The following is a 13,130-nucleotide window of genomic DNA, read 5'->3' as shown; positions in this document are numbered from 1 at the left end:
TGTTTGTGAAACTGTTCTACATATATTTCCTAATATTGAGATGTGTTGCCAACTACTATTTATGAGCTTTTTGGCTATTACCAGCAAATCAAATAAAATTTCAGTGATTGAATAATAATGGTTGCCTGCATGTTCGTGATTTGGCTGAACCAGACTAAAATATCGGGGAAAAAAAAAAAGCATTGATTAGCGTATGTAAATGCGCTTGCATTTGATACGTATATTTTCTTCGGTACCAATGATTGCAGTCGTCATAATACGTTTTTTACGTTTAAAAGATACAGACCAGATTCGCAAGAAAGCTTTGCAAGCACCGAAAACAATGCTTACTTCACAAAAACAAACCGTTCCACCCTTTGTCGTCCGTATACAATACCTATTACTAATTTTCGTATCGTTCTTATCCAAACGAGATACCGTTTCAGGGAACTTCACTTAAGAACGTTCAACCTTGAAGATCCGTCGATTAAAAGATGTCAGGTAAAACAAGAAAAACCGTTCGGATGATTTGTGGTAAGCAATAATAATCGAATAGATCGAACGACGCTCACGAAGGCAAATCAATAACGACTTACCAGCCAATGATCATAATGTTTTCATTTATTGCTAACTGGGTTACGAACTAGCGTTCGGACCGTAAAGCTAATACAATATTGATAATGATCATTGTTCTATGCAGTAAAAAGGTGTACAGTTTATGAGAAATTTTCTTGAATTCAAGTTTACCCGAATACCTTTTTCAATGGTTTTTTGTTACCTACAACGAATATATGTAGAAACGAGTAAATAATTGTACACCGATGGGTACTAACAGAAGAACTTGGGCTTGGAGTTTGGGGGATCAAGTAAAGGTAGCTCGAATGACTAAAAAGCATTCAAGCTGACAACTAGCGTATGTAAGCTAACCAACATTACCTTTCCAAGAACATATATTTTTTTTTTGTTAATTCAAAATTACAGCAAGGAGATTGACTAGAAAAATCATTAATCGAGGCTGCTATATCGCCAGCGGTAGGTAAACTAGTAGCACTTGTACAATCCCAAACAGGCAAACGAGTAACATGTCAAAATTGTTTAACTTACACTAACTATACTTATGCAACTGCAAACAACAAAGTCAGTAAAGGCTATTAACTTCAACTTACAAAAATAGTGGCCGTTACCAACATAGTTTCCCGAAAAAAAAAATTGCCGGAAAATACAGCCTTATTTATTGATGTTTTAGAATCGTTATCCCCGGGCGACAATAGCACTACTTCTCTAAACGATTAAAAATCCAATGAGGCAAAATCATTGTTCGGTGAGAAAAATGTGCCAGACAAATTGCCTTTCAAGTCCTTTGCACTCATAACTGCCTAACGGTGTATATAAACATGTTCGCTGCAACTTACCTCGACTTAGACCGTTTAGCATATATATATATATAGCTCGCTCCTTGTCGTCACCAACGTTCAACAGCCATCATTTGGTATCCACCCCTCTAAATAATGCACAAGGAGAGTGAGGCCGTGCAGCACAAGATAACAGGCATGGCAGATGGCAAAATTAAAGACACAGCATTTACCTCGCTTGCTAGCGTGTGGCGCAGTCTTCTTAATCATCAATCGACCGCATCTTTCTCTTCCCGTTCTATTATACTAAATGAGGACCTAACCAATCGAGCCAACATTTCCTTCAGCTTATAAGGCTTCGCTGTGGCCCGCTCACCCTTTAGCGGAGCATCAGCCTGCGGCGTCGGCGCACGAAACGAAAACAAAAATAAAAAACCTTTCGACCTTAATAGTTTGCAGGCATTTCTGCCATATTCTTATTTCTAGTCAAGCCCCTCCCATGCCAAAAACGTCCGAACATCATTGTACAAATGGGTAAGACCTTTTCATGGCCCTATAAAGCAAGCGTGGTCTCATAAAACGTACGTAAACGCATCCAGCCAGTTGCGGCATGTTGTAATCATGCGTTTTACTTCGAACAAATTCGATTAGTCCCTTAAATCCCCATTCTAATTATACGTATTATAGAATACACTATTACATTAAATTAGGATGATCTTAAAAATTTATATTCGTTGCTACATGTTAACAGATTTTTCTGAGAACTAAACGTTTCCAGTGCCTATTTTTTCTTTTTGAGGAGCTGTCCTTATACGTAGAAGGATAGCGCAACAGTTGTCTTTTTATCGCCTATCCATAATGTATCTGAAAATTATTTTTTTCATTGTTAGACTGTCTATTTTTAGTCAGTTGAATTATAAGAGTTTGAAGGATTCTTAGGCAACGCATCGACCTGTCCTCGCTATTACAAAATGAAATATTATTTAACACTACCATTTTGTCACCATCCGAATCAGCGCCAGCAGAAGTACTCTTTTTGGATCTTTTAAGTATAAGCATTTTCTTCAATGTATACCAGCTCCTAGCTCTTGAAACTTTATCATTTATGTAGGGGCATTGTTCCAAAATATAATACGTTATGTGACCTAAAAGGCGCTCGATTTATTACGATCCCAAATGAGGTCGAAACGTTGCAGTGGATGATCTATATGCCACATTGGCTACTGCCAGTTGCTAGATCTAGTGTACGGAAGGGTTATCGTTGTGGTTAGTGATGCGGCTGAGGATGAAGTACATACAGTCTGAGATGAAATCGTATATCACGGACGACTATCTATACCGTTCTCGGGACTTTGTTGGGCGGCTAGTACTATGCAGCGCCTGGCAAAGCCATTCATGGAAAATATTAAACAACGGCATATTCTTTCCTCCTTTTTCTCCATCTCTATCCTCAATCACAACAGCTATAGGGCAAGACAGAAACACAAAGACAAAGGCAGCAATCGAGAATTGCGGTTGAGAGTTACGCCGGGGCACGTGCGACCTCCTGTCACGAACTATAGAGATAACATCGGAGGCTATACGAATCTGCGACGTTTTGAGGGCATGGAGTGACTGGATTATGGCCGTGCGAACTATATAATGAAAACCAAGTTGCCACGTACTTAGTCAGGTCTTCAAGGTTGTTTGAGGCTTAATAGGTATATTTATATGAATCAAGCATGAAATATATATATGAATATTAAAAACTATATACACGTCTAATTTTTTTAATAGTTCCTTCTTTTGCAAACGCGTGGGCAGAATAAGTAGGAAATCGTGCAGTGATGAATACATGGTTGTAAGATGCACACCCTTAAAATGGAGACATCCCGAGCTTATTGATTTACTGTGACGGATGGTGAAGCCCTTATCATGGTTTTTGGCTAACGGATTTTACATATGTTGATGAAAGCTACGAAGCTAAAGAATTTGTAGATTCATACTTCGGTACGGTGATACCAAGCGTATCCAAATCTGTATACTTGTCGTGAAGTTGCAGAGCATTACCTAAGTGGCAGCCTAAATAGACGCGGTTAGTTTCGAGCCCTCTATGCTCCGTTAGCGTCTATTTGTTTTAGCATTATGAACCCGGACAACTCTATCGTTTCGACTGCTGATTTTTTCATAATAAAAAAGAACGTTTGACATTTTCAGTAATTGTATTTTCTTGTTCTAAGATAGCAAGAACGACTTCCGACAAGGCGATTCGTCGAATACACGGTATTATGCAAAACAGAATGCGTTTCGCACTAGAAAACGTTAGGAGCTTAAAAGTGAAAATAGATAAATAGTAACATTCGATATACCTGATGCAATGCCACATCGGTGACCCAGATGTTATCTTCGAAGTCGATATACAGTCCGTGAGGTAGGATGAAGCGTCTCCGTCCAAATGCCTCCAAAAGGGAACCATTTCGCGGGTCCAAGACCAGTATCGCCGGCTCATCAACAATCTGCAACATTATGAATGAGAGTTGACATTTAAAGTTTAATACAAATCAATGTAACCAGTTTATTTTCGAGGTCATTGGTAAACAAAAGGCGCCCTCAAGGTTCAAGTGAATCCGCCCCCCCCCCCCTCCCCCACCGCTACCCGCTAAAAGCAGAAACGCTATATATACACTTTAGTGTCGTAAAGTAACAGTGGTTACTTCAACGCTTTTTCAATGCGAAATGAACGCGTTTAATGTACATATTAGGCTCTGATGGATTAACACTATGGTTTAAAAAATAGCGCTACGGTAGAAAAAATTCATCAGCGTGTATTTCAGATCTTCGTTAGCACAAATTGGCTCGTACAGACAACAGATGAAGGCCGTTCGTTGTATCGTTCAAAATACTTTCCTTTCGTTATACGTTGTGACTATGAATACTCCAAGACCGTTTCAATGTCAGTTGTTTACGGCAGGCCAGAGGTGCTTTTTCGAAAACTTACTTTTATTTATCTTATTTGCTGACGTGTATGTACTAGAGTTCAAAAACGCATTGTCTAGAAACTATCATATTCAAACTTCCTATTTTTAATCTTGTAAGTTCACTAAGTGAAATTTGCATCGTCTTAAGAAGATGGGAAAAACGTTTCATGCGCAAGCAGAACATAATTTACTTGGGAAAAGGCGGATGTGCCCCTGGCGTAAATGTGAGCCACAAGACTGTTACTGAAAATAATGATCATATAATCCAAATCGACGCTTTCTATATTGTGCGTGTTCGAGTCAGGTATAACGATGTTTGAGGCTTTCACGAAAACAGGCCGGTGATTGTATTATAGCGTTGTTCATCCAAAAACGAAAAATGGTAGTTTATGTTTGCGGTGAAGGATGATTGCCTGTGAAGTCTCGTTTGATCAGCGTACGACTGATGGCAGAAGCACTTTTTTATTAATCACAAGCAGTTCGATCGTTCTTGACAATATTTGGCAGTAGACACCCAGAATAAATGATTAGATTAAAGGCTACCTTTAAAGCTGATGAGCACCAGTTACCTTTGGCAAACACCAAACACCACACAGTATGAGGAAATTATTCATCAACCGGATGAGAAACTCAGTTCGAGGTAGAAAAAAAAAAAGCGTCCCTCACCATATATAGACACCGGAATCTTGTTAACTTATATTCAGTAAACCTTTAAAGCTACTTTTAACTTATTAGAATTGTTCGTTCGGTAACATGATAGATAAGTGTATGAAAGTGGTGCATGCTCAAGATGCATCGATAGCTTGTACGTAAATAACTGGGTTGCGATACTGGGCTTTCGCCAAGGTCGAACATAGTTAATGAAAGAGTGTGGGCATAGCGTTCGAGAAATAACCGGGAGCAAAACAGAGAATGCGAGCAAATCTTCTGAAATCGAGTTTTTTCTTTTTGTTTTTCGCGCGCTTGGCGTTGTTTTGATTGCTTTTAAATGGAGCGTATAATCTTCAATATGGAAAGTATACGATATGACCATTATTCAATCTTATCATTGATAAGTCACTAAGTTTTAGGTACACGAGTATTAACGCACGAAATCGGCAATTAGTTCGTTTTAATCATTCCATTTTTCTAAACACGACGCTCCGCAGTTAAAAGCGATCTTTCAATGCCGTTTGGTGTTTCCTCAAGGAAATGAAAAGGAGCGATTTAAGCGTTGACTGACCGATGCATTACTACCAATACATACACGAACGCATAAGGATTCAATCTTACAGCCTGCTTTGACCGTCTCTGACAAAAAACCGTCTGCCAAGTTAAGTAGATGATACGATCGAGAAATTACTATGAAAAGGTATCGTCAAAGCGTTCTGAAACCTACCTTATGGTTTAATCCATACCAAGTGAAAGCAGCGTATATATAAATGGGTAACGATCAAATGTACATGTACAAAGGGACATCTGTTGAAACTCAAATTGCATTGAAATTTTCTACAAGTTATTGGTATTTCAGCAAGAGGCTCGTTCACAGTTGTTGTCGTGCGCTCCCATCGTTGGTTGCTGTATTGACCTTAGTTCGGCATTGAGTTTTCATTGATACGCCCAGTGATGTTATAATTTCAGCTCATAAATAATCGTATGGATTAAGTTAGCTTTGCGTTAGTTAAACGTTTCGCGAAATAACATACAAAAAAAAATAAGTGGTACGCTCGACGGCGAGAGAGGCGCCTTGGGGAGAAAAATCATCGAACAACATAACCATCGGTTTCGAATAAGTAATGGGCTATGATACGAAATAGCAACATCTCATTATCATAGCATAGAACGAATGAAGTAGACGTTGTATAGGGGAATTATTTTTCTATTTCTATAGATTCTAACTTTTGATTGTAATAACTTGAATAAGCGTACATTGATTAGTACATGTATAAAGCTGCATTGGTCGTCAGTGGCCGGATAGTCAACGTTTTGCTGACTTACGTCTCGCCAACGAAATACGTTTCACAACGGTGTGCATCCTCTTAGTTCTGTGTGTGCAACATCCACTTCTAACAGCTGTACTATTTCGTTCGATTTCGTCAATGTTGTGAGAATCGGAAATTAATTGTGCAATCGTAAGTTAACATGATGACGTATATCACGTCATCATGTTAACTTACGATTAGAGCAAATAACAAGTAACTCGTTTTTTTTCCTCAGGATATACATTGCTCTATGCCAGCCGCAAACCGATGTTGTCTAAACTTTTCATCGGGTCCAGTATTTCAGAGTAACATATCGTTCTGTGATCAGATATAAAACAGTCTGAGAACATGATTCGAATAATATGACCTTTTTAGTTTCTGTTTGGAAGCTAATGGCTAACAAAAAAATTCTGCAAGAGGGCCCCGTCCATTGTGAAGGCAGTCTTCATTTTCCTGTCCTGACCTTCGGGGACAGGAAGAACCGTTTCTATAACGAGAACGTCCGCTTGCAGGCAATGCAACGCAACCACCAGCGCGTCTCAATGCCTATTGTTGCATCTAACAAAATGTAGTTGTGATATACAAATATACTGATAATTCAACTTCTAAGAACCAGGTAAAATTTTGTTCGAGAGATTTTCATGTAACGCCGATGCCACGCACTCGTCGCAAAGGGAATAACTAGTAGGATAGTATTGTTCGAAACACAACAAACGGCGACGCGAGATCGTAGTATGACTGATCATTTATTGATATGTAAACATATGGTTCAACAATAATGAGAACGTATTAGAGGCTAGCCAACGCTAAATATGTGATCCGATTTGCATTATCTACTTGTGAATTTTTCCAAGGCCGTCTCGTCTCACTGCAGTAAGAGCGACTGTACGATTGTTTTTTTCTGAACTCTAAGAGAGCTCAGAAAAACAACTTACCTACAAAGTTATAAGAGAACTTTGTTAAGTCTTTTCATCAGATTTATGTAGCGTCGTCGACGAATGACAAGCGACGCCTATGCAAATTCTGTACAACTTTATAGGGATTTAAGGTTCCCACTCGTGTTTCGACAGTCAATACCGGCGTATCAATGTCGGCGTTGTGTATCAATGTATAGAAACGACTATAGATGAGGCGAAGGCGTCATGTCCTACTTTTTGCTGCCCTGGTTCACTCTCCGCTTCTATGTGCAACATAGTAAGACACAAGTTCAACCAAAGGGGCTGTTGCGCCGCGAGTGCAATATCCGCGTACTTCTACAGTCGTCATACCCTAAGATCAACTACACAGACAGAACAGACCACAGAACCCCTCCGAACTAAGCAGACCTTCTAGGTTTCCTAACAATACTCAGCGCTACAGTCTACGAAAGAGAGAGCGCAAAACTATACCGCAATATCTACTCTATGGAATTTTCTCTGAACCAGCAAACCTGATAATGTACAATTCTCGCTAAAGACCAGGAGGCGCTGATGGACCGACGAAAAAAACAAGCGGAATGTTGAAACAACTTCCGATATAGAACTTTTTTCCTGCTGTTGCTTTTTGTCCTTTTTCCTCACCTCATCCAAACTAATGCCAGCGAATTATCGAAAGGATGGTCCAGCCTTGCAGTAACTAACTTCGACCGGTCAGAAAGACAACACCGGCGCCTCCATTGCTGATGCTGGCGCCACCATTGGCCGTCTACCATCCGCTGCCCGTAACGAGTGAAGGCATATTGTAGATTCGCGTAGAAGCAGCGGGAAGGGCAATATAGTAGCCGCAAACGCGAATTGTGACCGTAGGTATAGGCAGCAGGAATTTCCTTTTGCGCAGTTAGCAGAATTTACTCCTTTTCAGTTTGTTCGACGACGTGATGCGATACATGACCAATGTGCGTATTGATATTTGTGCATAGGATAGACCTTGTACAAGGTGTCGAGATATGAGGAACATACAGCAGTGCATATGTTTCTTTAACCTTATCGCGGTAAGATCGCGAATGGCTACTAGTGCAACTTCTTTGTGAAGCTATATTGTCAAGAAGGGCACCATGTAGTCGATTCCTAGAAGCTTTCACACCAAACATTCTCCTAGTTGCCCCAGCAACAGATGTTATTGGTCCTACTAAAGTGTACATGCATTGGTCTTCAACTAATCTGATATATCTTTAGGCGTACTTAACCCTACGTACTCTGTGACCACGTCAGCTCAAGATAGAGCAAACGGTTTAAATGGCCTCGACAATCGTCGGCCACATTGCAGAGCCGCCAATGCCACTTCCACCATCTCCTTTTAACTGCCTGATTCCTGAGAGATCAACAGACATATCCGAATGCTGAGACCAACGCGGAACCTGGCTATCGGAACGCCTGACTTATTGATTATTCCCCAAGGAAAAGCGTCTGAACTGAACAAACTTAAGGCTTCGTACATCTCCACGTAGACGGTATGGCACGAAGGCGACGAAGACGGCAATGGCAATGATAAGCTGCGTGTCCGCGGGTTAATGTGGATAAGCGTGCTCGCCGTTCTCTCTTCTCAGGCCCCCCCATCTAAATTGCATATCTCCTTCTTGTGGCGCCGCTGCTCTCAGCGAAAACGGAGTTAGCATTAGGTCTAAAAATTGACAGTCACCCCGGTAACAGTTGCTATTTGAGGCTGCAGACATGAAATCCAGTGGTTGTTCCTGAACTAAATAGACGAACTCATCGAAGCAGCATGGATGACTTGGCAAGCTTTCGACACGCGTAATTCATAATCAGCTCGGTATAAGGATAGTATCACTAAGCTAGGAGGTTCGATGGACGACGACGTGCCATTCTAACCGCTGATATTTGGGAGCACAACACGACAGGCGCTTCGTGTGCTCATGCAAATTTCTACCCAAAGAGCTGACCCCGCTGTCCGTAATTTGCTCATAGCCCATTAGCGTTCGAAGCTTCCTACTCCATCTTGACGTACCCTCGCGCCGCTGAATCCCCTTCACAACAATAGCTTTACCGAAACTGATAATGACGGTGATGGTAACGGTAGTCAAGATGCCGCTGCAATAGGGTTGCGTAGAAACCTGAACTCAGCTGACACTCGAAACTCCGGTCTGACATGAGTTCTTGCATGACTCCTTGGGTATAGGTGAACGGCCAAGAGGGATAAAAAAGGAATCGGGTAGCCTCAAAGGTTGTACGCCGCTGTCGCGCCGGGTTGGCTGTCGGTTACCGATGTACACTTCACGATGCATACTTGCAGCTGTTTCGGGCTGCACACGCAGTTCAGATAGCTGGATGGAATTGTTTGATTCTTACTTCAACGTACGATCTGCCTACTACTAGCACAGCGACAGAACTGGATGACCAAACAAATAGAGATTAATCTTTCGCCTGACGTAAGCCAATTTACAAAGCGGAATGAATGTCTATATTTTACCAGTAAACCCAGTAAAATTCTTTCAGGACGTTAAACCTGAAAGTTGAACTAATGCTAGAACAAGGTGCTGATACATTAAAAACGCACAGAACATGTCCCGCCTAGATTTATTTGCTTCGAAATGCACGAAGGTTTTTACACTCATCGTGTGCTGTAAATACCACTAGTAGACCCTTGACTATGAATGCTAGTTCCCTGCGTAGAATGATACGGGATTTATCTTAGAGCCGTGCATCATTGTTTATGAACAACGAGTATATTTTTGCCTTGTTTATTATTGATTGATATATGATGTATTTTTAGATGAAGCCAAGTGACTCGAAGCGGTTACCGTCAACCAGTATTTAAAAAATGTAACTCTATCCTGGCTAACGGTTTCACAGTCTGAATACATAAATATAGTTAATATAGATTTACTTTGAAGGACCTTTCGAAAAAAGTACTAGCCGTTTTTCTAGCTAGATGATTTCAAAGTCACATATCTCGCAAAGTAAATGTGAAAGATATTGCTCGTAGTGGTCCATTAACTAAGGAAAAATTTGATGAAAGCTGAGTAAAATCGCCACTTCGCTTCTATTAGATATTGCCATACAACTAAACATAATACCCCCTATTTTTTTGAAATTGTTTAAAATAATTGGAATTAAAAAGAAAAACTGTTCAACCCTTTGGAAAAAGCTGGCTACAAAAAGCTTTGGCCTGAACTTGACGTTAAAGAACTTATTCAATCGTAATTCCATTCGCATAGAAGCGTAACAAAATTAAGTCACGCGTGAGGGAACATGGATCTTGTTCGGCAATGTTATGCAAATAAAAAATGAAACCCAGACTGAAGCAGTAATCCTATCTGTTTAATGGGCTTGAAAAGGAATAGTGTAGGATCATTGCTGCCAGCTAGCAAAACGATTGACTCAGGCCTCTGCTAACAAGAATACAATAAGCCACTGAAAAAATTGATCGGGACCAGTGAGACCGTCGAGTTCGTTGTAATAATACCAGACAAAGTTAAGAGAACTTGAATGGAAATTTTTAATCCTCTGTGTAACTCATAATATCTCGTATCATCAAGCTATCGTCTATTTCGGTTCTCACAGAACTTCCTTAGCGGCGCTACTTTATTTTCACTTTATCGCCGAAACTTATCGCAGTCTTTTGCCCACGATCGACAGAAGTTATACAGTGGCGCAATTGGAGTGTTACCAAGAATGACAATTATCGATAAAAATTTTACTTCAATGGTATTGTTTTAAAATATAAAACTATATTTGTTTCCATTTTGGTTTGAAATGGATAGTACATTTTCCACAACCTGATATTAAATATTGTTGAGCTTCATCTATCGTGAGCAGCCCCTGTTTTTTTGGAATTGTTTAAAATAATTGGAATACACTTTACGGCAAACATCTTCTGCTTAATATTGTTTCTTCGCGACGGCCAAACCCATCACCGAAAGACCTTATGTCCGCTAGGCGCAATAGGTGCTAATTCGAGATGAGTATCGTGCACTGCATCATACAGCCGCTCTGAAGTCAGAAGCAGGCCAACCGCATAAGCGTCCTGTTTCATTTTTCCAAAGCGATTTTTAAATGCATGTATAATCAAAACAACGACCTAAAAGGCATAGCAACTTTAATACGTATTTTATAGTAACAAAGGAATCCAACATAGGACGTTTATGGTACATTTATTTTGAAAAGTGTACTTTGTTCGCGTATCGCTATAAAATACGAGGCATTTTTGGTTCTTTAGAGACATACGTAAACGCACCAAAGGAGCATATGCACCTTTTATATCAGCGTCGACTAAGCGTTTGTTGCGGTGGGTCCATCAACGCACCCCCCATCCACAATTACCGCTGTCCTCTCAGACTCGCATATGAAAGGGATAAGATAATTTTGGCGAACATTAGCTCCTTGATAACGCTGCACGAGAAAAAATGAAAGTAAGGCCGGCCATAGTTTTCCTGAACATAATAGGGTGCTGAAAATTTGTATAATGATGCATAGAAGCACTACACACATTCATATAGCGAAAAGAAGGGCTATGACATCAGTTAATAATGACGGCACGCGAAATGCCGAATTGTTTCCGATGGCCTTTCAAAGTCAATCGATGAGATGCATGCATACAATCCAAGAAAGTTCTTGGCGATAACGACATAAACAGGACTTGAGTGATGAAAAAACACGGATTGTCGCGTTCTGAATAAACTTTGAACAAATAACTTTTATTTTTCAAAAGACTCAAAACGATATGCCATTGATGAAGTGTATGACTTACTATTCCAAGCCAACATAATTAAGTTCCATCATACAAGAGCGTCTTAAATTCAAATGGTTTGTTTGATACGGGGTACTGTTTGTCTTTGATACATCTGTCTGTATCTGGTATTTGTCTAGAGCTTTATCGGTCCGCCAATCTGGCACTGAGTTAAATAGTACGCTGTGAATAAGAAGAGCCCATGGTTGGTTTATGCACTACAGTGATGCCCTTCTGACATTTGTTACTCATGACTGAATAGACGAGTAAACCACTAAATGACAAAGACTACAATTTACGTCAACGATGGTAGTGTGAGGACTCAGACGGGACGACGAAGCATGCACAGTAAAAGTCTTCAACTGAATCCCACGATAGTAACAGCTAGAAAAGCGGTTATAACAATAGTAATAATAGTTTCGTCAGGCAGAAAATAACAACAATCACGCCAATGGCAACCACGACCATGCCACATTCAGACGTCAACGTCCGAAATTACCACAAACCACCACTCCCTTGTTCCTCTTTCCGTTCGGCAAAAGAGGGTACTATTATGGCCTTCGGAACGATTTGTATCCTTTGGTGCGCGGCACACAAACATGGTATAAGTAACGGAACGTTTAATTATGCAACAAAAAAGTATAGACGGGATGGATTTTTCGGACAAGTATGTAAAACCGATACTCGTTCGCTCAATCGAAGGAGGTTTTTCTGCCGCTCGGTGACAGTTTCGTAGGGTTGATCCGTACACGCGAATTGAAAGAGATACACTGCAATGGGGTTATCGATTGCATGTAGGCTGCCGACTCTGCAGAGGAAAGATTCGCTGTTACTGTTTAAGCTATATTGTTATTATTGATTGACTCGCAATAGATACACACAGCGCGAATGGGCCCCGTGTCTTTCTCACAGTTCGTCGCTGATCATATTATTTAGCTGCTACTCATTAAACGGATAAATAATAGTTTCGTTTAAGTAGGAACGTTTTTTTTGTCTCTACTTCTTATATGGCTATATAAAGATCAGCGCAGTAAGGACAGAGTTTGTAGTCTCGATGGTGATAAATGATCAGCCGCTTAAATGAGCCTACTTTATCCTTTTCTCAGTTGCCTTATAAAGTAACTTCTTTTAGCTGCTATATACCTGTATAATGGCTAACGTTTAGAAGATTTAAGTAGAAAGAATATCTGATGACCTTTTCGCTTAGTAATACGCCG

General features: G+C 40.3%; 1 protein-coding gene across 2 annotated transcripts in view; it reads right to left on the bottom strand.

Annotated features, from left to right (window-relative positions):
- Window positions 1-13,130, bottom strand: part of LOC111250696 (peptidylglycine alpha-amidating monooxygenase-like) — a 42,885-nt gene that overhangs the window by 10,402 nt on the left and 19,353 nt on the right. For both annotated transcript variants that reach the window (XM_022806306.2, XM_086989663.1), the window contains exon 3: window positions 3,680-3,826. In XM_022806306.2, coding sequence (XP_022662041.1) covers window positions 3,680-3,826 — 147 coding nt within the window. The remainder of the gene's footprint in view (window positions 1-3,679; window positions 3,827-13,130) is intronic.

This window comes from Varroa destructor, unplaced genomic scaffold (genome assembly GCF_002443255.2).
Source record: "Varroa destructor unplaced genomic scaffold, Vdes_3.0 BEIS01000005.1, whole genome shotgun sequence".
Lineage (NCBI taxonomy): Eukaryota > Metazoa > Arthropoda > Arachnida > Mesostigmata > Varroidae > Varroa > Varroa destructor.
The sequence above is the reverse complement of the archived record's forward strand: the minus strand, read 5'-3'. Positions and strand labels throughout refer to the sequence as shown.